General features: G+C 40.8%; 2 protein-coding genes across 3 annotated transcripts; both read left to right on the top strand.

The window, feature by feature from the left end:
• The first annotated feature begins 570 nt into the window (after positions 1 to 570).
• On the top strand, positions 571 to 16,621 carry LOC108918193 (limb region 1 homolog-like protein). The gene is made up of 17 exons (XM_018725272.2): positions 571 to 1,247; positions 6,099 to 6,183; positions 8,259 to 8,292; positions 9,419 to 9,558; positions 10,130 to 10,233; positions 10,494 to 10,617; positions 11,275 to 11,343; positions 11,791 to 11,855; positions 11,965 to 12,037; positions 12,126 to 12,209; positions 12,313 to 12,389; positions 13,327 to 13,404; positions 14,093 to 14,165; positions 14,348 to 14,439; positions 14,522 to 14,588; positions 14,879 to 15,040; positions 15,433 to 16,621. Exons 1-17 carry the CDS (start codon positions 1,185 to 1,187, stop codon positions 15,510 to 15,512), a joined length of 1,470 nt encoding a protein of 489 aa, XP_018580788.1. The 5' UTR covers positions 571 to 1,184; the 3' UTR covers positions 15,513 to 16,621.
• A 1,841-nt stretch (positions 16,622 to 18,462) lies between these two features.
• Positions 18,463 to 24,672, top strand: LOC108918197 (GTP-binding protein Rheb-like). Of its 2 annotated transcripts, XM_018725278.2 has the most exons (9): positions 18,463 to 18,652; positions 18,847 to 18,900; positions 19,347 to 19,418; positions 20,884 to 20,951; positions 21,954 to 22,036; positions 22,192 to 22,248; positions 22,340 to 22,387; positions 22,682 to 22,763; positions 23,013 to 24,672. In XM_018725278.2, exons 2-9 carry the CDS (start codon positions 18,849 to 18,851, stop codon positions 23,103 to 23,105), a joined length of 555 nt encoding a protein of 184 aa, XP_018580794.1. In that variant the 5' UTR covers positions 18,463 to 18,652; positions 18,847 to 18,848; the 3' UTR covers positions 23,106 to 24,672. The 2 variants fall into 2 exon arrangements, with proteins under 2 accessions (XP_018580794.1, XP_018580793.1); XM_018725277.2 differs by having other exon boundaries at positions 18,463 to 18,900.
• Positions 24,673 to 25,254: the final 582 nt, after the last annotated feature.

Raw genomic sequence — 25,254 nt, 5'->3', positions numbered from 1 at the left:
TCTCCGGTGGGTCTGGGGTTCGAGTCCCCCTTGGGGTGCCTTGCGACGGACTGGCGTCCCGTCCTGGGTGTGTCCCCTCCCCCTCCGGCCTTACGCCCTGTGTTGCCGGGTTAGGCTCCGGTTCCTCCCGACCCCGTATGGGACGAGCAGTTCTGAAAATGTGTGTGTGTGCACACACATACAAGCAATTTGGCTTCGGTTCCCAATGGCTCATAGTGTAGAGCAGACAGAAGAAAAACAGCATACACATACATACAGGGATTCATTTTGGGGGAGGAATAAATAATGAGGGACTGAATAAATAATGTCATTATGGAGGGAATAAGTGAGAAAGTTTATGGTCCCATCAGAAACAAACACAAAATCTCAACACAGGACAAGTGTTTGAGGGTTAGGGTTCTGTTCCTTGGCCCAATCAAACATTCAAAGGATTTCTCCAAAAAAAAATCCTCTATATCAATATGACAGTAACCTGTATCGATTAGTTGGGTAACAGGAGCCATTGATTGTGGGGACTCAGTACCGATACTCGATGGAGTTACAATCATGTGCAAATACTGGGGAGCACGTTAGTGTTGCCTGAGAGCGTCGGACAGACTGGACTGCATGCAATCCCACTTAAGTTGAGATACTCAGAGGAAAGAAGGGAGACTCGCAGAAAAGAAGAAGGAAAGAAGAAGGACATTTAGAAACTCGCACTCTGTGTAAATGACGGATATAATATTGTACTACAAAGGAGGCTGCGGCGCTGTAGTGCAGTTCGTACAATATGATATTCACAGTCGTGCCTTTAACCGAGATCGTGCGACGAGAAGGACGTCCTCCAGGCAGCAGGAGTGAGGAGAATCAGAAAGTTGATCGCTTTTGCGAAGTGGGCGGTGACACCGGACGGACCTGCGACGGCAGCACCAGTCCGCAGTCGGAGTCGCTCGCAGTCAGACCGCCCATGATGATGAAGGAAGCGGCTTTAAACGGACGGACCGCGGCTCTGGGAGCCAGTCGGCCGCTCGGGAGCCATTGACGTGCGTGCGGCCCGGGCCGACAGCTCTCGGGTCTCTTATTTGCGGCGGCAGGACAGGAGCGGCTCGATCGGACAGGTAGACAGACGCGTGAAACGCGCACCTTGATGCTGCGCTCGAGGACGCGCGCGCGACCCGCGACATGGTTCTCGCTGCCGGAGGAGGATGGAACCGGACGACGTGTCTGTCAGAGAGCAGATCTTCCACGAACGGGTTCGAGAGACTATAGTAAGTAGCCTAGTAGCCTACAGTGCTGCAGATCCGTGTCAACTGGTGCCAGGCAGACTAACCAACTCGCGGTTAAACTCAAGATTCTTAACTCAACGACCCGTAACAGAAGATGTTCCGCGCGGAGCTTCTTACGCCGGTTCGGTCGGACGTGGATCTTGTTTGTCCAAAAGCTTGAATCTCATCATTGATTTTCAAAATGAGATTATTTGCAATAATATCCATCATCAGAATATTGTTGTTTTCGTAAGGCCCTTCACGGTTCGCCCTTGGGGTTTGTACAGAAGAAATACTGGTTTGTCCTCCTGCTGCCTTTGTGGTCACATTGAACGTTGCGCTCTTCTTGCCACCGATGTGTTACTATGCCGCTTCTGGACGGCAGTAAAGCACCGACGAGTCTTTTAAAAAGTACATTTGCCTCCCGTTTGGGATCCTGAATACTTTGCCCAGGGAACTGCTGAGACACAGATGGAGGAAATCAGAATTATATGAGCAGAACCTGTTGATATCACATCACTGGATATTGTAGAACTGTGGCTGGGATGGAACTGTGTTCGGTCCAGTTAAGTGTGTCTCAGTGATGTGGAAGCAGAGCTGGGTGGGCTTCATGGAGATTCCCCCTCCAACCCTTCGACGACAGTGGGATGACATGGGGGCCCCAGCACTGGCCAGAGATTCGTGCGACAGCTGGCTTCCCTAGTGGTGCCCATGGTCCCTCTGAAACCCTCAGTATTCTGGATATCTTCTGGGAGTTACTGCAGAGGGTATGGAGGGGGCGTCTTCCGTTACTCCTCGTTTAGCGACACTGTCAGTGTTCTCATGGACGACCTCTTTGAGTTTGAAGGACCAGGTTGCTAAGGACATTAATCAGTGTTATATAGCTGGTGACACAGTAAGGGGACTGCAGCCACCATTGTCTTTGGCTCTGATTCACAGCCAGTAAACCATTAACAGACTGGACAGAAGCTGGAATGCACAGTCTGGCAGAGAGAATATGACGTGTGAGGGCGTAGCCAGTTGTTTCCTTGGGCGTCATGGTGTTGCTGAGGTTAGTGCTGGTGCCTCGCAGTACCTGGGCTGTTCTTGAGGAAGTGGGTTTGGGATCAGCTCAATCAGTGTGCAGTCTGCATGTTCCTCCCTTGTTTTTGTGGGGCTTCTCCAGGTGCTCTGGTTTCCTCCCACGGTCTAAAAACACGGACATAACTGATTATTGCAGTTTAGCGAAGCGTATCTACCAGTGCACGTTGCCTCAGACGAAGGTCTCAGCTGAATACTGGGTAATAACCACTGAATGTTACTTTAGATGAAATGAATGTAATGAGGGTGTTTGTTATCTTAAATGTTGAAACATGCTACTTATCACCATAATGAGCTTTGTTTGAAAAAGCTTGTTGCGTTCGACTTAATCTTTGCCTCCTGTTTACATGCAGGTGTTGCGCAATGTGTGCCACATCCATTTAATTACATGGAACTTCATGGTTGCTGTTGAACATCTGACCAGAAAACTAATTAAAATGAAGAAGTCAATATATTGATTATATGACTTTGTTTCCTCTGTCCCCCCGGCATATATTGTACACTTCAGCATGAGGGTAATTAAAGGGTGGCAAATGCTGCAGTTGAGGTGGAAGTTTGCATGTTAGTTTAGATGGCATGAGAGTTTATACCACAAATGCTACAATCTTAGTGCTCTTAGACTGTCTAGAGTGACATTGTATAATCATTGTGGCACATCTGCACCTTTAAATTCTGCATCTTGTCTGTACCCTCAGAGTGAGCTCCTATGCCCTCTATTTTATTTACTATGCAGAGCACCTAAAAAGTGAGCAAGGTGCCTTTCAGTGATGTCACAAGGACAGGCGAGGAATGACGTCACAAGATATAAATGGATTAGCGGTATAGCGAATGTTCTCTGCTTCTGTTCCACTCTCCTTATTCACTGACTGGAGAGGCTTCTACGTCCTTGTTATGTGACTATCTTCTTATATAAAGAAATTGTACAACTGAATGTTTGTCGCGCTGTAATGAACAACAACCCCCCCCCTTTGTTCTAATTCCATTTTTTATGGGTCACTCATATAAGTGACCAATAACACGGGGCAATCAACCCGAATTTTGGGTACATTTGACCTGGCACAAGTAAGGTAGAAGAAGTAAGACCTTGGCTTGGACCTGTCTCGGCGAAGACTGAGGTGCAATAGTAGGAAATTAAAGGTTCATTTTTAAGAAGAAGTAGAAAGAGATAAAAGAGTTAAAAGAAAGTAGGCTGCAAATGCTGCAATATGAAGAAATGTGGTGGACTGTATTTGGTTTGTCTCACCTAGATATGAATGTCCATGTCTTCCTCCACAAACCGGGCTAGTTGTGTTATCTCAGCCCTTTGTAGCTTTATCCTTATCCTTCGTGTTCCGGCCTCGTCCTGCCTCATTTCTTTCTGTCCAAACAGTGAAAACAGGTGTTTTGCTTACACAGTACTTTGTCTCCTGCTATGCCATTTGTGCCAGGCAGCCAGGAAGTGTCATTGCCCTGCAATGTGCCACACTAAGCACAGAAAGGGACTTTGTCTGGGGTATTAACTCAGCTGTTGTGACCCATGGACACCAGAGCCCGGGTTGTTGACTTTATACACAGTCATAAACTTTAATGCCCAAAGTGTATGAAGCCTGTCGTTGGGTCTGGTGTGAGAATCCTGCCTCCTCCTTGTCTTCTGGGCATCCAGTCATAATTTCAGCTGTGTTAGTGAAAACTGGGTATAGATGGGACAGTTGGGCTGTCTCCTTCTAACCTTGTAGTCTTAAGGTGTCTAGTACAAATTCCCATTTCAGCTGTGGTGCCCTGCTGTAATACACACACACACACACACACACACACACACACACACATTTTCTGAACCGCTTGTCCCATACGGGGTCGCGGGGAACCGGAGCCAACCCGGCAACACAGGGTGAAAGGCCAGAGGGGGAGGGGACACACCCAGGACGGGACGCCAGTCCGTCGCAAGGCACCCCAAGTGGGACTTGAACCCCAGACCCACTGGAAAGCAGGACCCGGTCCAACCCACTGCGCCCCCCCGCTGTAATAATGGGTGAATAATTGCAAGGAGGGGGTGCGGTGACGCAGTGGGTTGGACCGCAGTCCTGCTCTCCGGTGGGTCTGGGGTTCGAGTCCCGCTTGGGGTGCCTTGCGACGGACTGGCGTCCCGTCCTGGGTGTGTCCCCTGCCCCTCCGGCCTTACGCCCTGTGTTACCGGGTAGGCTCCGGTTCCCCCGTGACCCCGTATGGGATGAGCGGTTCTGAAAATGTGTGTGTGTGTGTGTGTGTGTGTGTGTGTGTGTAATTGCAAGGAGTACAAAGAGTACCAAAACCTAACATTGTAAAGTCACCATGGATGAAGACTACAGTTTAAAAAACAAATTGTCATAATAAAATGTTTTGATTTAAGTCTTTTTACTTTGTCTAAATGTGGTGCTTTGCCACTCCTAAAGAAAAAGGCGCTCACTTAAAAAAAGAAACAGTCCTTATAAAACACAAAATTTGTGTTTAGTAATCACTGAATTGAATGGAATTCAGTGAATTCAAGTTTCAAGTTTATTGTCATAGGTACAAGTACCGTGTACATGTATCATGAAATTCTTCTTGAATGTTTCTCCATGGACTATGAACAAAAACAATAGATAATACTGCACAAACTAAATAATAACAATGACAATGAGTAATGCTAATAACAATAACAATAAATAATGGTGACAATAATAACAATAATTAACAGTAGACAGCCAGAGAAAGACTGAGAATGCTTAAAGTGCCAGTGTAATTTGCCAGTATGCTTGGAAGGAGCAGTCCAACTCTAATTGCAAAAGTTTGCTTCATTTTAAAAAAATGTTACAAATGGAATACATTGGATTTCTGGGTTTATCTTTGTGTCTTTGTATTTTTAAAATTTGAATAGGGCTCAATTCATTGACCACACCTATTTTGACAGTAACCATAAAGTAATGTTGGCATATATTGGAATGATCACAATTTGCATAAATGTCATAATTCAAGCATCTCTTATATGATCTAATCAATTTTCAGGAGGCAGGTCTTCTTGTCTAAAAAGTAATTTCAAGCTCTAAAATCACAGCCCTTGGAGGATCTGGAGTGGAGCAAGAGAGTGTTTTAGTGAACTGCGTGAATACCACACACACACACACACACACACACACACACACACACACACACACACACACACACACACACACACACAGTCTGAAACCGCTTGTTCCAAGAGGGGTCTCAGCGAACCAGAGCCTAACCCGGCAACACGCGGTGCAGGGGACACACCTGGGACGGGACACCGGTATGTTGCAAGGCACCCCAAGCAGAATGTGAACCCCAGACCCGCCAGAGCGCTGGACCCGGCCAAACCCGCTGCGCCACCGTGGCCCCATGTGAATGCTAGCGATGTCAAAATAAATATTCCAGCTTATTGTTCTCAGCTCTCGCTCCAAAATCTACAGAAGTATCCATATCTGTGCTTTAGTGGTATACTTTCCTACATAAAATTTGCAAGAATGATTAAAACAAGGCTTAAACATTTGAATAATTTTCAAATCCCAATTCAGCAACACTGTATGTATGCAGAACTCTGAGACATTGTTTGATACAACATCATGAGGTCTCCTCGAAAAGTCCAGATGTATGTACATTTTGCTGTGGTTGATGCAATTAATATTACTGTGATTAACACTGCAGAATCCCTGGAATGGGTAATAAATCTTGGTTTATGATTTTTGCACAAATGGATCACAAGAGACAGCTGATAGTTGCGTGATGAAATTTCAACAAGCCTGTTTCTTTGTTCCACAGATCTTCGCCCTGTTCTTTTTTTCTCTCTACATTTTCTCCTACCTTGTCATCACTCACTACAGAAAAAATGCGGAGTTTGTCACAGGTATGTACAGGAGCAGGTGGTCTCTCTTTGAGCTACACCTCCATTTACCCTCAGCAGAGGCACATGTGACTCCACATGGGACAGATAATGGGGCAATAAGGGAAGGTCTTGGGACATGCAGTGCCATATCCAGTTTGGGACTTTAGTTTTGTTTTTGAAATGACAGCTTTTGCAGACTGTTCAACTATAAAGGCTAATTGTTCAAAAATACAATGTGAATAACTTTGAATGACAGATTAAAATTTACATAGAGTAAGTAACACAAAGTGACACAAAGTGATTTATGCAGGCTTTGAAGAAAGTGTTATTCTTTGTACTAGTGTTCATGGAGAAAATATTTGTTTTTTTTTTTTTCCATTTTGTGTGCCATGTGAGAAAGTCAGATGCATCATGTACTCAATCCTGTGGCTGTATGCAATGTACCACAGTACAAGTGTGTATTACTTGTGCCTTTTTCCATTGCCAGTTATACGAGAGCTGTCACCGTACACTAACCGCTTCATATGTCTGGCTGGTTTAGAATAGACAGGACATTTTGACACCTGGGTCCAAATTATAACCAGAGCCTGTTATGTAACCCACCTTTGGCCCTCTATCTATGAGCGTGCGGTGGAGAGCCGTGAGGAATGTTGCTGCGTGATAATAATACCCCGGACTGTACGCACATGGTGTTCGGCTTCGTAACGTCCTCCTCTGGTGCTGACGTCATGGCCCGAGTCCCCAGTGCACTGAAATAACAGTCGCCTTAGGATGGTTGCCAGTCCTTTGTTTTCGTTCACTCTGTATACCAGCTTTGTGCATCTGAGTGGAGAACCTTTAGTAGTTCGTAGCGTGGGGCACACAAAGAGCCGTTTCTAAGCAATGCCCTGCGTTAAAGCGCCAGAGTATTAAGGATTGTGTAAAGTGCAGTGGAAATCGTCTGGCCGCCATCCACTTGAACCTTTTTTCACGTTTTGTTTTCTGCCTGACGTAATCTCTTTGCACAATGTTCGCAAGCAGTCATATAGACAAGTAAACTTGGAACACTGAACAAAACAAAAATACTAACACATGAATAAGGATAAGAAATTTGAAACTTCTGAGATGAAAAAATATCTATAAAATAACAAATCTAACAGACGACGGAAATTTCATTCACAATGGGCCTAGTGTATATAAAATAATTTTACCGTGATTTACTAGATTTACTGTGATTATATGCATGGATTTGCTGACGAAAGACAAAAGGAAGGTTGAGATTTACAAAAGTGGCCTCAGTTTATAGTGCTCCATTGAATGTCATGGGCCAAGGCCAGATGCGGACCATATAAATCACAGTCTGCATTGGTGTACTATAAGTGCTATTAATAATCTCATACCAGATATGCGAAGAACCAGATATCGGGGGGTTATCAGCATATTCTTTGTTTATGCTAATATAAGACCTGGTTGCCAATGCCAGGAAGGCGTGACTTGGATGCAGGTTGACCTCACCCTGTGACAATGACCCTGAACACAACTCAAAATAAACAAGAGAATAGGTGACAGAAATCAAAAGCAACATTTTGGAAAAGTCATGACAGTCAGTAGCGTTACAACCCATCGAAAACATGTGGTCTAATTGGATAGAACAGTCTAGAAGCATAGAAATGAGGACATCAGGGATCTGGAAGAGTTCTGCACACAAGAATAGATCAAGATCTTCTCCAACCTTAATTAAAATGATAGGAAAAAATGTTTCTGCTGTTATCTGTGCCAGAAGCTGCATTAAGCAATAAAAACAAGGAAACCAATATTGTTAAAATTTTAATTAAAAAATTAATTAAATTTTGGTTTGGGTTAAACTGGACACCCAAACAATTGCTGGGCATATAAAGAAAACTGAACCGCTTTCAGATTGTCTTTGTCTTTTATTTCTTTTACTTTGTATATCCCTTAAATTGATCAAATTAGTAATTGTCCCTTTTGCCAAATGTCAACAAACATTTCCTTAAATTTTGCTTCAAAATTTATTTGCTGCCTTTAGTTATTTAGCCTCCATTCGTATGAAAATCGGGTGTGTTACATGCATTTATTGTTTTTGTTTGGTTTTTCAGATGACAATGAAGACGCCATTGTGAACAGAATTGCGTAAGTTAAGACAAGAGTTACGTAAACCCAGACCTTTTCATTCTAAAAATGTCACTGTGTTGTGTAATTGCCATCCTTCGAGTGACAGGTCTTTCTTTAATAACTGTAGCAGGTGTACTTTTCATACTTTCAGCTGAACGAATGCTTCTCTCCTTTCTGGTCTGTTTGTTGTGGTGTTACCATGATGGCATTCCAGCGCAATCCCTCCAGGGTTCCTACAGCCTCCTCTGTGTTACACACACACACACACACACACACACACACACACACACACACACACACACACACACACACACACACACACACAATGTCTACAACCGCTTGTCCCGAGTGGGGTCGCGGTGAGCTGGAGCCTAACTCAGCAACACAGGGGGCAAGGCTGGAGGGGGAGGAGACACACCCAGGACGGGACGCCAGTCCATTGCAAGGCACCCCAAGCATGACTCGAACCCCAGACCCACCCAAGACTATTCAAATAGTCCTTAATTCAAATAATGTTACAGGAAGTGATATATAGTCTTCGCACTTTCTGGAGGCTTCCTAGATAATCAGCATATAAAATTAACAAAAAAAAAACTTCAGATTTCTCAAGTTAAATAAAGCATTCTCAAAATTCTGTTCATTTTGCTAATTATTTTGAAATTGCCTGCTACCACGACTACACTTATGGTATTGGAAGGTAATAAAACTAAGACATTCACCCAGCCTTGAATGGACTGGTTTTTTGGCCTCATTCCACCTGCCCTAATTATTGAATGACATTGGCGTGGGTAAGTAGAACACCTGTAAAAGGGCGGGGAGGTGGTACCGGTATCTGTGCTTCTGCCGCAGACCTGCTGTGAAGGGTGGGTGTCACTGCAATTGAACTGCGTGAAATTCTTCAAACTGACAAACTGGAAGTTTCGGCCACACGAGAAGCGCAGAACACACTGCTTTGCAATAGAAGGGTGTGGTTATGTCAATGAGGTGATTTATTCACTGGAAGAAAAAGTGACATTTCAGGTTTGGAATAAAGGATTCTACTCTCTGTGTGAAATGTGAATTTGGATGCAATATAAATTGGCCTTTGCCTTGATTTTTCCCCAGGTCACAGTGGTGTGTTATGATTGTGTGTGTGTTTTCCCAGGCTTTGGCTGTGCACCTTCTCTCTCTCCGTGTCCATTGGCGCCATTCTCCTGCTACCCCTTTCCATCCTGTCCAACGAGGTCCTGCTCTCCTTCCCTGATAGCTACTACATGCAATGGCTCAATGGATCCTTGGTCCACGGTAAGGTCCAGACACAACATGAGCCCCTGTCTTTTTATATATCTCTCTCAGTGGTTAATTTTGATTATTTATATCTGAATCTAAAGGAATCTGCTGCTTTCCCTTAACATACTAGCTAGAACTTTCTATCATGCTTCAATGAGAAATCAGGAAATCGGGAAAGTTATCAAATGAGCAATCAGGTCTTCTATTCTGAGTGGTGGGACATTTGTTACTGCAGTCTCATAATTTTCATTCTGCCAATGATGTTTGTTTTTTTATTTTCTGTAAGTCTTAGTACATAGACAGGAAACAGGGTAATCTAGTGGTCAATGCTCTACCTAGTGGATCAAAGTTGAACTTGCACAATTTACATGTGGCGACAGCCCGTGAAAACTTTTCGCTGTAGTACTGGATGGTGTAGTATACCTGCATATACAGTAATTCCTGTACACTTACCCATCTTCTCAACCTTTCGGTTATGCTGATATAATTAAATTTGGTCTCTAGACATCTTTATTTAAATAAATTCATGCTTTTTTATCAATGCCACTCAAGTGCAAGAGTTCATATATGTTTATGTTTTCTACAGGTCTGTGGAACCTCGTTTTCCTCTTCTCCAACCTCTCCTTGGTGTTCCTGCTCCCTTTTGCCTACTTATTCACTGAGTCTGAAGGTTTTGTTGGCTCCAAAAAGGTACTTTTTGGTCTTGACCTCCAACATTATCTTCTCAGTTTTACACTGAGACCATTCATTGCACCTGGTTTGTTATACTGCACCTTTCAGTTGTATAGTTACTGTAATTATTAGGAGTAGTGAATGTTTATGGATGGTTGAATATCAGCAGTTTTGTTTGTTGGCAAATCCTTCTGATATGTGTAGGGTTACAAGTACGTTAATGCACTGCGGTTCCAGTACAAGTGGATATACCCTGGTATGAATTGTGTCACGTGCAGGGTGTAATGGCTCGTGTCTATGAAACTGCTGTGGTGCTCCTGCTACTCAGCCTGTTGGTGCTGGGTATGGTGTGGGTCGCTTCTGCTCTGGTCCACCACAGCACTGCACAAGAAAGCCTCAACGGTGAGCTGCCTCCTTTTAAACCTCATACACACTGTCTCTCCTTGTCTACCTTTCCCTGTAGACCTGACATTGTTTTTACCTGCTTGGACAGTTTGACTCTGTCCCCAATGTCTCTTTTTAAATGTAGGATTTGTTGTTTTTGTTCCTCATGCTCTGCTTGTTTGACATTAACTCAATAGTGCTATTTATTTATTATTTATTACATTTTGCATTAATTCATTTAGCAGATGCTCTGAAGCAACGTGCATCTCATAGAAAGTACAATGGGTGCATCACATTAGCATAAAGAGAGAATTAGAGGCAGACACTTGATTCTAAAGTGCAGTTATTTTGTTACATTCCACCATATGAACCAATGCACATCACACGAGTAGCTGCATAAAACTTTATCCAAATATCAACAATTCCTGATCACATTCCTCATAATTATTTTTAAGACATTTACATTACACGAGTAGGTGCGTGAAGGTTTATCTGTTGTTCAACAGTTATGTTCTCGAAGTTATAGAGCATAAACATTTACACATTACACGAACTTGAGAGATCGTGGGAGAAGTGAGTCCGGAAGAGGCGAGTTTTAAGACCCTTTTTAAATGTAGACTTTAAAATGTAAATGTAAACTTTTTTCGGAGTAAAAATATTCACTCTGTCCCATAGACTTGTGGGAGTATTATGTGCCGTACCTGTACTCCTGCATTTCTCTGTTTGGAATGCTTCTGCTGCTATGTAAGTATATTTTCTCCTGCATTTTTGTTCCTCTTTATCTGCCCCATGCAAATTCTCTATCGTTCTGTACCTTTCTGTATCCAGTTTTCTTTTACACAACAACCCTATGACCAAATAACGTAAAGGTTGGGTATGCACTCTTGATTCTCATTTCTGGCAAGTTGATCGCCTTCTTCACTGACCACTGGTCAAATGGCAATACAACATGTTCGCAGTCTTTGCTCCTAAAAGGTGCTCATGCAGTATCCAGCTAAGACAGCCCCCAAGACCGAGTTCCTTTCGGGTTTATTGGCAATGACTCACGATCTGCCGCATTCCAATTCATTGATGGACCAAATGGCTTCGACTCCAGCCGTGGAATGAGCCAATGTGCAAGAACATTGTCTGCACGAAGGACATTGCCTCCAATGAACTGCTTTGACCTCCTCCTCTGTATGTTCCCTACAGTATGCACACCCTTTGGACAGTCGCGCATGTTTAGTGTCACTGGAAACGTGTTGGTGAAGCCTCGGGTGAGTGTGCTACTTGGTGGTAGAAGGTGTAAGTCCCTCTGGTTGCTTTTTGTTGGGTCGGTGCAGCACTGTCATGTGAGCGCTAACGTTATTTTGTTGCTTTTGTCAGCTGCTGGAAAATGTTGAGGACACTATGAATTGTGCAATTTTTGAGGAAGCCTCTCTCTCCAGGAAACTAACCAGTGAGTAATCCAGGGATTATAGAGGAAGCTGTGCCCTGCATTTACACCATACACTCCTTAGAAATATTTTAATTGCTTTCACTCTCAGGTGGAACATCTTGCTGGGTGGATCTGAATTTGGATGTTCTGAAAAAGCAGTTTCTCTCAATACAAGCCAGACGAATGTCTCTGGGTAAGTCGAAAGAATGGGAGGGCCTGAAGAAATATAGCCTAGTGATAACATAAGTGCTGGAAAATGTGGGCTGTATGTCATTTTGCTTTTTTTTTCGGCTTAGACATGAGGAGGAAGGCATCGCCATGGCAGCGTAATGTGGGCTACCCACTGGTCATGCTTCTGTTGCTGGCTCTTACAGTAAGCCTGGACATTCACATAATGGCTATTCTTTAAAAATGTTTTTATTTGAAAAAACTACAAGCACATGACATTTTTTTTTAAATAGAGTAAGAAATTTGAAAGGATACCTTTTTAAATCCTTGTATGTTAGAATACGTAGGTAAGGGTCTATTTATGTACGGTTCAGATTTAACAGCGCATACCAACTAGAAAACACACGCACGCGGTCATCCTCCCACATTTCATCTCCCGATATTTTCACTTATCCGCTCTGAGGTTATTAAAGCCATTTAGCATTAGTCGGTCCAGATTTTCATGTATGTAGTCTGAGACATTCGACTCAGCGTGATAAACTGACACTGTATTTCAGACTTGCCAAAGCAGCTATGTGTGAGGGACTGTGAGATGCACTGCACTCTATTCTGAATTCTTCATAACCTGAAGATGTAATTTACATTAGTTTCAGTGGTAATTTTTCTGTGTTTCCGAGCCCCTAAATTGGCATCCATTTACGCTACAATATCACTAAATTCCACTGGAACACCGTTCCCAACATAACAGCTTCCCATCTGACTGTCTACCTGCCCGCCTTCAGTGATTTTGTAACTATTAAACACTTTACACTTGAGAAATATTCTCAAAGCATGCGTGTGATACTTAGTGTTTATATTTATTCAACCTATTCAACCTTTGATACTTAGTCTTTACATTTATTCACCCAAAGAGATGAGCAAAGAAAAAGTTATGCAAATGAATGCAAATGAATTTGCACTTATCAAACAAATAGACACTATTTGGAGAGTACAAACAGGGGCCATAATTACCAGGATTATAACACGGAACTAGCAAAAAAAAGTGGTTATCGTAATGGGGTGTGTATATGTGTATGAAATGAATATGTTTTGAATGACTGTAAGCAAAGAGGTTCAGAGTCCCTCTCTTGCCTTGCCTCCAGGTAGTGTGTATGCTGACAGTGAGTTTCCACGTATTGGAGCTGCTCTTCGATGAAACTGCCATGCCCCGTGGAATGGAGGTGAGGGACATGCGCATATGTCAAAGGCTGAACATACAGTGTACGTGCCATGCTGATGTGCTAACGAGGTAGAATAGGCACCACGGTAATACACTAGTAGCAAAGTTCTTTGAAGGGTTTAAAGGTTACATAGCTACAGGAGAGCATTGTGACTTGCCCTTGCAGTAAGGCTGGGAAAGAAAGAACTCTTTCAACCAAGTCTTGGAAACCTGTCCTGGGATATAACCAAAATTCAGAAAACATACTCATCAGCTATATGGTGGAATGAGCATGATGCAACAAAATGTCTTTAAAAGATATATAGGCTCCAGCTGTAACACTACACAGAGTTGCATGTATATTTATGTGGATTTTATATTTCGCTGAGGAAATCTTTTTTAAAATTTCTATTAATATGTATTGTACTACAAATATGTATCAAAGGAATTTTCTGGCTACTTTGTACAGTAATGTATTGTCTTACACTCATTGTGTACTATGTACTCAGTAAATCCCTTTGTGTTTCCTGTCATGGATGTTTCTGTACCTACAGCACTTTTTATTGCTGTGTTCCCCACTGCGTCCTTTAAATGACCTCTAGAGATGTACACGACACACCCAAACACAAACACAGTCAAATCAGTCCTTTTGAGTTCTAACCAAAGAAAACGTGTCTCCGATTTTGTTTCCGTCTCTGTTCCTTCTTTAGAATCCCCTCCTTGGAGCTGCATCATTCTCAATGTTTGGCTCCTTTGGAGCAACTGTGCAGGTTGTCCTCATTCTGTATCCTTTCCCAACAGCAGATGTGTGCTTTGGTTGTGTTACTGTGTTCAAGACCATGTGCATTTGAAGAGCCACCCAATGGTGCAGTGTGTAGTAGGAGTACCATAGTTTAAACAGATACCTGGTGTGCTGTATGTTTCTGTAGTATGATGCTGTGATTTCTCCTTAGCAAAGTATTCCATGTACCTGATGGTGTCATCAGTGGTGGGCTTTTACAGCTCTCCCCTTTTCACCAGCTTGCTACCTCGTGCCCAGGACACCAACCTAACTGAGGTAGAGTAAGTATATGGATCAGTCCATGTGTGCTGCATTCATGGACCTGGCAAATGTGTCCAACTACTGCCACTATCCACAGATCATTGGCAACTGTGTCTGCCTGCTGGTCCTCAGCTCAGCACTGCCAGTCTTTTCCCGAATTCTGGGTAAGTCACAGTACATCTCATTAAAGAGTGAATCCATACCTTTGGACAGAATTGTTGTTTGCAATGAACATTGCAAGCCTGTAAATGAATATTGTTAGTAACTTTTCAACAACGTGCTGTGCACATTAACCTGACTCTCGAGGTTAATTCAGCATAGAAGATGTGTAACAGTTAGTCATGTGTAATGGATTTAGTGGCTGTTTCATGGACATTGTAACTTAAAAAGAGAATAAAATATTTTGTTACAGTTCATCCTTTTTAATTTTACATCTTTATTATTTTTCTCTTAGGAATCACACGTTTTGACTTGCTGGGGGACTTTGGGCGGTACAACTGGCTGGGAAACTTCTACATCGTCTTCTTGTATAACATGCTGTTTGCCGGGCTGACCTCAGCCTGTCTCATCAAGACGGTCACTTGGGCCGTGCAAAGGGAACTTATCTGTGCCTTTGGTAAGCATCTCTCTTACACATTAAAAAGAACTGATCTGTTGGCAATGCACCAGCATGGACTGTTATGCTGTGCTTAGAGAGGCTGGGGCTATTGGGTGCAATATTGATGAGCTGGTGAGTAAAATGTAAAACGAAATCAAAATGCTGCTAAACTCTCTAAAATAGCCTTTTTGATTTAATTAAATGACAGATACATGAATGATATTTCACACACCTTTACCGCTCAATTACAGTATTTGTTCTTTGGTAAGTTGTATGTATTATTCTATCACACTGTCCTTTTTGAGATCTCCTCTATCTGTGCGCTGCCTTTTGTCATTTTATGAAGTGTGTGTTCATACGTGTGCACAGCTGTGTGTGTATGGCCCCTCACTTGGTGTCTCTCCCCTCAGGCCTACATAAACTGCCTCTGGCTCGGACAGCAGTCCCCTTCAAGCTAATTTTGGCCAGTGGTCTTTCAAAGGTTCAGTGACTTCTTGCTAGCCTTTGCGCCAGTGCTTACTTTCAAGCTTTCAGTTTGCCGGACTACATTTTTGTTATGGCAAGTTCCATTTGAACCCGAGACATGTTGCTCTAGCTGTCCAAAGATGATTATGTCACAAGTATTTTTGCAACTCATCAAACAGTAAAGCAGAAGTGACGTCTTGTTTGCTCAGTGGATTAGTCTGAACGGACATTTTTCACAAAAATGTACTGTATGCATAACATCTAGATTACAACAGTTGTACTAGCTTTCTTTGTTGCTTCGATTTTTTTTAATTTTTTTTTTAACAAGTACGATTCTTTTAGCAAAAGAAAAATTAAGAGTGTAGCAAAACGAGAAGAAAAAGTTATAGGGTCTGGACTTATTGTCTCATGTGTGTTCTGAGAAAAACATGGTGGTCTTGGTTAATATTTAATGGTCCATGAAGGGGAACTAGGACAAAAGTTCCGTTTCTGATATTTCCTCTTCCTATCATTAAGCGGACTTTATCCTTGCCTTGGCCTAAGGCACTGTGGTGGCTATGAATCCATGGCCTTGCCTAACCCTTTGTAAACCCTGATGTTTTAATATTGTGAATGTGATTTCCTTTTTCCTAAGTTAATGCTGTGGAAACCTAAGTGTTATTGACAGCAAATGTAGCCTATTTATTCAAGTATGTTGAAAGATGTTCCTGTTCCTGTTCTTGTTTTTTTTGCGTTGTTGGGGCATGGAGATCAAATTCATTGGAGTTAGAGGATTTCTAAGTGCTGATATAGTAAACTGTTGAGATCTAATGAAGTAGAATAGGATGTTCTGCTCTACAGAGAATATTTGTAGATATACGTAGATACAGGAAAAAATTATGGAAGTGTTATATGGCTTGCCGGCAGTCTGAAACAATGTACAACTCATGGTTGTAATGCTCATCTGTAGGCAGCAAGCCAGGCTTTGATGGGTACACTGACCATTCTTTTTTATTTCACTGTGCATGTTCTGGAAAATTGAGAAATTAAAGACAAATCTTGAGAAATCATTTTCCATTTCACAAGCTGTGTGTATTTATATGTGATTTCCAGCTTTGTAAAAATGTGTAGCCATTAGTACTGTATTCAGTAAAAATCTGAAACTCCAATATTATAAGTTGATCAGGAAACTGTATTCAATCAATTGCACTCCAGGTGTTCATAATAATAATAATAATAATAATAATAATAGTAATAATAGTTCATAATAATAGTTCACTTTGCATTCGGTGGAATATTTCTGTAAACTATGAAAAAGTCCTATTAGCAAAAGATAGTTGCAGTGATGGCTAAAGAGTTAGAGAAATTAAGACTGCAGTTTTAGCATTGGTTTAAACTGGAAAAAAGAAATAAACAAAAAGTGTACTTTTCTCTGACCGTTATAAAGAAAACCCCTACAAGTCCTGAACAGCTGTAATGCCAAATACATATTTATTAAACTGTGGTGAAAATCTGATACAAATGTGTGATGTATTTAATGTAAATAAAATTATATAAATTGTGAATTTACTGTAAAACATGTATTTATGTGGGGTTTGCTGTCCTACACATCCAGTATACTCTTTTTCTAAATAAATATATCCAAAATTCACATCTGGATTCCATGGTCTATTTCTTTATCTTCTATAATGTTAATCCTTATCTGACTTTGAAATGCACAATAAAGAGAGGTCTATATTGCTCCACTGACCGTACAAATTTCATATTTGTTACACATATTTATCTTTCTGCTTTTATTCATGTTTTCCTCTTTTCCACAGTTTGCAAAGGAAATGCATAATTCTTGAATTATTGTACACTTATAATAAACCAAAATACCCCATTTTGCAAAAATCACAGTGACTGATATCAGATTGTATAATACATATTCATCTCATATTTTTTCTTTGTATATTACATATATATCATATTTATATTACACATATTTACATCAGGTCGGTTGATAGTTCAACAGGTAAAAACTTGATTGAACATTATGGACACTGAGACTGAGCATATAATATATACCCTAGAGGGTAAGGAAGGAAAACACTGGAATAAACACTGGAATAAATAAATATCACATTGAAACATTAATATTTAGCTGCCTTGGGCTCCATGAGTCTTCCCACAGCCGAGGTGATACAAACTTCTTATTGTGCTTGCTCTACTGAGCTGTCCGTACTACTTTTATTTATCGTTTTCATTCTTGCACGTGTATAAATGTGATATTTATTCATTCCTGTGTTATTCCAGTTCTTTCACTATTGTTCTGCATGGGATGTTTGCTACTCGCTACCTGCAGTTTACTTTGGGATCAATACACAGTAATGCCAGTTACAGTAGTTATTTCTAACCCAAGAATGTGACAAAGAATTATTTTACATTTATTCATTTAGCAGATGCTTTTCTCCAAAGCAGCTTAGAATGTTAAGGTACTTACAATTATATACCCACAGTTATACACCTGGTTAATTTTACTGGAACAATTTAAGGTAAGTACCTTACTCAAGGGTACTATAACTATAGCTGGAGGTGGGGATCGAACCTGCGACCTTTGGGTCCAGAGGCATTATAATTTGTATACATTATTTATTTAAACAGACTAATACAATCATTTATAAATAAAACATTTTCTGTAACTGCATTGGCTGTGTAATCCTAAAAAATTAAATCTTACAAAAAAGAGGACGTGTTCAGACTCTTTTATAATTCGGTCAGTGAATTATTTCGTACAAAAGCATCTCTCAGACTCTCAGAAAGAAACGAACGGCTTTAAGTTTATTCAGTTTTTCAATCGCTCTCTACCGAACCCTCATAAAAACAAAATAGGGGCGCCGCGTACGGATTGGGTCACGTGTTCAAGACGTCTTGGCTGGTCACTGGACGAAAGTGACATGGCGCCTTGCATGTCGGCTTCACAGCGGACATCTTGGCCTTTGACGTCAGCAGGTTTGCGACGCTTTGCTCGCACGTTTTGCGATAGTGTGAGTGAGTGGCGCTGCTGCCGGGAATAGATTGCAGTTTCCTCGACCGTGTGAACTGGAAGCTGGAAAATTCGAACCGATCTGGGGAAACACTTAGTTGCGTCAAGTCCAGATAATATCGACATTTGTTGAAAAAGAAGAGCGAAATCCTTTGAACAAGGTCAGCAGTGCCGCACGGTTCGGCGCGAGCCAGGCCCGGCGGGGACAACGCGGTCGAACGGCTACGCCGAAGAAGTTTGTTGTTGTCACGTGACCCGAGACGAATGTGGCGATAAAACTTTTTTCCTCTCTCTCTCTCAAAATTAGCGCGGTTTTGATTTTTCCATTAATTTGAATTGCTGTGTTACTTTTAAGGCATGCCTCAGCCAAAGTACAGGAAAATTGCCGTGCTGGGCTACAGATCAGTAGGTGAGTAGGACACATACACGATACATACATACACAGTCTGAGGGCCACCAGTCTATTTTCATTGTTCGCTCTGGCGAGTCGCTACTTCCTTCATCCATTGATTCTCAGCAGTGGCTGTTCAAATATGCGTTTGCTTTGTCTTGTGATGCGCATGGATCTTAGACGGTTATGAAGTTATAGACTTAATACTAGTGTTTTGAGCGCGGTTTCCGTTTCGGGTGCTTTCCATAGCCCTGTCCGGAGCACATGTCCGATGGCTTATTATGAGTTTGTTTCCCATCGTCAATCTTCTGGTGTCGGACACGTGGTCACTTTGACTGAGGACACATCGCGCGTCCAACGCCGGCAGCCGCCCGTCACACGACACGTGTGCGCTCGTCCAGCGACGGTCAGCTTTTCAAAACGTGCGGAAATGTGCCTTTACCACTCTTACCTCTTCCCCGCAGGCAAATCTTCCCTTACGATCCAGTTTGTGGAAGGACAGTTCGTTGATTCCTATGATCCCACCATTGAAAACAGTGAGTCTTTTTTTTTTTTTTCCTTTTTTTTTTTCCAGCATCTCGTCTTCTTCCTCGAAATGAAAAGCCTGGCTGGGCAAGGAGGGATCAATGTACTTTTTCTATTGTTTAGCCTACGCTTTTGTCCAAGGTGTCTGATAACTGTTTAATCATCAGTCTTTACGTCTACAGTGAATAAGCGTCTGAAACTTCACCTTTTCCAGACCCATTTCGCCCAAGATCTCTCCAGCTCATGTACGGTGTAAATGTTCATGCACCGTAACTTCAGGAACATCCCCAGATAAAGCCTTTCTTTTATCAGCCACTACTCCGGCATTGTATTGCTTGCTTGTGTATCTTCATATTATTTTTTTTTTAAAAAGCGGTAGGGGGGTATCAGGATTTGTCTATCCTGTGTTTTATTCACCTACTTGAACAATGAACCCGGTGCAGCAAGTGGTAGGGAACAAACTCGGTTTACTTGAGTCACATGTCTGCATCCGTGTCTCTTTCTCTTAATGTAATGCATAAATTGTACTTTTGCTGAGATGTACGTCGCTTTGGACAAAAGCGTCTGCTAAATGAAGAAATGTAAATGATGTATACAGTAGGAGATACATACTGTGCGTCAATAAATAGAAAGTACCTCGATCGAGGGTTCTACAGCAAGGACGGGGATTTGAACCGGGAACCACTAGGTTGCAAGGTAAATGGTTCTAACCACTGTGTTACTTGCAAGCTCAGAAAATAGTGAAAATACAATGAGTCATCAACTTACGGACACAATTTGGACCAGGTGTCTGTTAAAAGTTTAGTTTGTAAATCCGACCATCATGTTACAATCGGTAAAAGCTTAATAATAGAGACGGGCCTCAGTTTATTCAGAGGGTTAGTTCTGTTAAAAATTCAGTTAACGCTATAATGAATTAAACATTTTCTGTAAGACTTATTTGTTCTGCTTTCATCAGGTGCTCATCCTATGCAGGGTTGTTCTGAACCCTATTCTGGAAACACAGGGCACAGTGCATCAACACCAAGGACAGGATGCCAATCTGTTGCAGGATTTTTATTATCTTGAAGCAATGAATATGTAACATTTGTCAGCTTTTGGCCGATTTGTTTTACTTCTCATCTGTGCAATCCAAAAAGTGAAATAATAGACATTTTATATATCGCTGTAATAAAAACTCTTTAAGAGTTATTTTTCAACACTATATTAACATCACGCTACATTAAAATCAAATATCTCAAACTCACCTTACAATGAAAAGACTGAAGTTGAAATCCCTACTCCTGCTATAATATGTTTCAGCAGTGTACTCACTCTGAATTGCTCTAGTAAAAATTACCCATTTGTATAAATGGGTAAACATTAAGAAGCTAAGTATACAAAATGAATATTACGAGTACCGCTGGAATAAGCATTGGCTAAATGAATAAATGTGAATCATTTTCACAGCATATGTTCATTTTTCTCTCCTCCCAGCTTTTAATAAAATTGTGTCTGTGAATGGACAGGACTTCAATCTGCAGCTGGTGGATACGGCGGGACAGGTACATTCAAATGTTTAAATTCCCTTAATTAGGTATCTCACTAGTCGTCCACCACGGATTCATTATAATTTAGTGCCAAAAATAATTTCTACATGAAGCGCACTGTTTGTCTAATACTGGAATGTAACTTTTCTGAAGCTTCTGTGATTGCATTTTTATAGTTTATATAAACTGTAAAGTGAAATGTTTATTTACACTTAATGGCTATAATATTTAAAAGCAGTAAAAATAAAGAAAAAAGAATACAGGCTTCCTTTGCATAAAAAGTGTAATTTGTTCCAGAAGATGTGATCAGAAAGTGAATTGTTTTCATTACTGTTTATTTAAATAGGGTGGGGGAACAATACATTCCTGTCACAGAAAAGTTCCCCTGTTTTTTCACCAAACATTCAAAATTCCTGTCTTATCTTTTATTCATGGAGAAAATCTCATTCAAAATTAAATCCACTGCTCTAGACTCCTTTTAATCCAGGGTTAGTGGCTGAGCCTCACAGTGCCTTTCATAAAAAAAAAAATCTGTGTTTTACATTTACGTTACATTTTACATTTATTTAGCAGATGCTTTTCTCCTAAGAAATTTCCAGTGAACTCTGTTTTACCACTTGAAGATTTAAACAGGTTTCTTTATAAAAAAAAAAAATAAATAAAAGGTCAGAAGATTTCTGAGTTCCTTGCAAGCAGGCACACACCCATGAAAAAAGACAGATGAGTGAGGAAGCCATGACCCATGTGGGGAGGTGGTGGCTGGTCACCTTTTGCAGTTCATGATATTATATCAGTTGAATTTTTGTTCTTGTAAGGCATTTCTTTTATGTTTGTGTTGATGGCTCATCGGTTCTGATTCTTGCAACAGGAGAGTTCTTTATACAAGGGAAGCCTGTGGTTACTATAATAGTATAAATGATAACTTTATTTTGCATTTGACATTTTATACCAGTTTGTACATTGTAATATTTTTCAGTTATATTTGAGTTTTCTCAAGTCGTGTCCTCCTACCTATAGGATGAATACTCCATTTTCCCCCAGTCACATTCAATGGACATCCATGGTTATGTGCTGGTATACTCTGTTACCTCTATGAAGAGGTGGGTGTCTTTCAGCACTCTGTATGGAATATTAATTTTGGCTTATGCTCAACTTTGCAAGACTAACTGCATTATGGAGAAATTTTATTTCTCCCCACAAGAAGCAAATGGGCATATATGTCTTTCTCTAAAAATATATATTTCTGTTTCTGCAGTTTTGAAGTCGTTCAAGTCCTTCACGAGAAGCTGCTGGACATGGTTGGGAAAATACAGTGAGTGTTAAGTGGGAATTCAGAACAACATACATTATATCTTTTGTATCATGTCAGTTTAGACTTGTTTCTAAAACATTATTTTTTACAGGGTGCCAATTATTCTTGTTGGGAACAAAAAAGATCTTCACATGGAAAGGTGAGCTGTGAAGTAACAGTTACAAGGAATCAGATCTTTGCACTTTAGAAATTCTGGTTCATACAGGTGGCAGCTAAACATCTTGAATAACGTAGTGTATCTTTTGTAGCTGCATATGGATCTGAGTAACCAGCGATCCTTTGTGCACAGAATTTCTTGTTGATTACCTGTAGGATATTCACCTGCAGTTTTATTGTGGCATTTAATTTTCAGTTCTGAAAGCACACAAGAATCAAATGGGGAGTTATTGTTTAACAAAATGTTTCTAATGTTCCGTGTATTCCGCTTCCTCAGGGTGATCAAGTATGAAGAGGGGAAGAAACTGGCTGATTCCTGGAAAGCTACATTCATGGAGTCCTCAGCAAAGGAGAACCAGGTACCTGTTAGCTGCACGTCGTTCTCAACTGGTTAGAGTACGAAAATATCCCTCTAGGTAATCAATAGTGAGAAATATGCAGTGATTTGAGGGTGCTCAAGTGTTCAACAGAATACTTGTTCAAAGTATTATTAATAATCGTAATAATGTTTGTTTTTTTTCCTGCTGAATTTTTTTGTAAAGTGAACTTTTCGATAACATTTCTTTATCACAAAAAAAAACTTACATTGGCTTTTTCCTTTGTTATAGACTGCTGTAGAAGTATTCAAAAGGATTATTATGGAGATGGAAAAAGCGGATGGGATTACACCTTCACGGGACAAGCCGTGTAGAATAATGTAGATGTTGCAGCAGGATGGTAGTGGGTCCATCTGCAGAAGCCAGGGGACACACCAGAACCCACCGTTCATCACCAGCAAACAATCATACGGCACCACAGAAGCACCATCTATTGTCTCAAACTGCCTTTGGCATACAGCCAGCCTATCAGAGTGAAGATTGAAATAAGATATGACTCACTTGTACTGATTCCGAACACATCTCAAAATATGGATAACATTATAAAGCACTGAAGCCAGAACTTCAAAACTAATCAAAATAGTCATGGCTAAGTCTGAATTAAATCTGAAGGATAGAAAGTGAATCAGTTTTTTTTTGTAAAACTGCTATTGTTCATCTGCATAGAAGGTGCTTTAGAAATAGTTTGTTTTTGAATTAATTCACATCAAAGGGTCATGTTAACCTTATTTCACTTGAATTCTCCTAAAACCAATAATGAAAGATCGTGATCAATATATTTTGTTCTATCAAGGCCTCATGCAACAAGTATATCTGACTGTTTTCAGTCTGTGTTAGCAGTATAAGAGCCAGGCAGTTCTGAGTGGCCCAACTATGCTTGGCCCACAGAACGTGGCCCGCTATAAACTGTCAAACTGTATGATGAGACTGGAGGTTCAAAGTTAAAACTGCTGCAACAGTGTGACAGTGAGCATGTGGTTTATTGTATGCAATGTTATCGATCTGAAGGTTACATTCTGGTTGCCTCTTACTAAACTATTACTTGCCTTTATCTCTGCTGTATTGGTGTGGGCAGATGACAAAGGGATTTGTAAGCTGGATAAGTTCAGCTTCTATGGATTTTTACAGCTATTTCTCTACTGTAGCGTATGAAATTTGTACAAAAGTATTTCGAATAACTGTAATCATGTCTTGATTTAACCCACTTCCTTTCCATTGTGATCATCTTTGCTTTTTGTTAAAAGAATGGCTCCATATTATAATTTTGCTGTTTTTTTAAGAGTAGTTTTACTAGATAGCAAGTCAGCCATTGTTTAAAATAAAGGGTTTAGTTGTATGTCATGGGATATGATGTCTTGCATATTTAGTCCCTAATAAGCAGCTGGTCTTAGATTTTTCACAAGTTGTTTCTAAAACAGTATTTATATATGAAATGTATATAAACTGCTACTAGAACAACAGTTGTTTAGTTTGAGGCTGTACCATATGTATTTAAGAATATACTTGACAACTTTTTTCACCTTTACCACCAGTTTGCCTTAGTACTTAATGCAGATATAAAACCGCAAATGTCAATTTATTTTGCTTGCAGATATGTTTGTATTTATTACTTTTCAATTTTATGTTAGAATAGTTGTTGAATAATCAAATGTTGACAGATTTATGGTGGAAGGTAGTGCTTGTGCTGGTGAGTGTCCTGTGCCTTATCCAAACTATCCCTACTTCCATCTCAGAATGAAGGTGCTCTGTTTGGTTTTCCTGCCTGGTGACTCAAACCTGAAATCCACCGGTGTTGAGGTGCAACAACATACTGACTCCATATGGCTGGAGTTTACAGCAAGCTTTGTGTAAAGTTTTGTATATACAAATAAATGTTCTTTAAAAATGCACATCTTTTGGTTACATGATTTCAGCACATTGGTTAAATGTATATATAGCTGGTGTGTCTCAGAATTTAGCTTGTGCAGCAAAAACAATTTATTCAGTCCACATGCAGAGACTGCATTGTTTGTCACATGACAGCCCTGCATGTTAAGAGGGAAAAGCACCAGTAAAGGTGAAAACTGCTGGGAAGTTAAACATGACATTTTACTTATTGACCGCACTGAACTATTTTAATCATTTTAAGCGAATTGTTTCTTAATCGGTAGCAACAATTCCAAATGTATAGGATAAACTTGAGCCACGACTCAATCATTTATGGTGTTAAGATGGTTTCTGAAACATAGCCAAGTTGTGAAATGTCAGGAGCTTTAAAAATGTAGGTTATTATGAAAATGCTTTGTCAATCCAGCACAGGGAGTATATACATGGAGGGAAATAATGAAGCTCAAGTCAGAAACCATCGACAAGTGTTAGTAAACAATGCAGCGTGATCAGATCTTATAACTGAGCCGCATCATTGCTTACAGGTCAGAGCAAGCTGCAGCACTTATACGCTGCCGTGCTTAGCTCACGATAACCTCGCCGATTC

This window comes from Scleropages formosus, chromosome 22 (genome assembly GCF_900964775.1).
Source record: "Scleropages formosus chromosome 22, fSclFor1.1, whole genome shotgun sequence".
NCBI lineage: Eukaryota > Metazoa > Chordata > Actinopteri > Osteoglossiformes > Osteoglossidae > Scleropages > Scleropages formosus.
This window is presented reverse-complemented; position numbering and strand designations above follow the sequence as displayed.

Bases quoted from the DNA above. Each gene is read 5' to 3' on its own strand.
- LOC108918193 (XM_018725272.2), top strand. From the start codon at position 1,185: ATGGAACCGGACGACGTGTCTGTCAGAGAGCAGATCTTCCACGAACGG. The intron at 14,166-14,347 runs TGTATCCTTTCC...CAAAGTATTCCA, and splicing joins TGTGCAGGTTGTCCTCATTC to TGTACCTGATGGTGTCATCA. The intron at 14,589-14,878 runs GTAAGTCACAGT...TTTTTCTCTTAG, and splicing joins AGTCTTTTCCCGAATTCTGG to GAATCACACGTTTTGACTTG.
- LOC108918197 (XM_018725278.2), top strand. From the start codon at position 18,849: ATGCCTCAGCCAAAGTACAGGAAAATTGCCGTGCTGGGCTACAGATCA. The intron at 18,901-19,346 runs GTGAGTAGGACA...TCTTCCCCGCAG, and splicing joins GCTGGGCTACAGATCAGTAG to GCAAATCTTCCCTTACGATC. The intron at 22,764-23,012 runs GTACCTGTTAGC...CCTTTGTTATAG, and splicing joins CCTCAGCAAAGGAGAACCAG to ACTGCTGTAGAAGTATTCAA.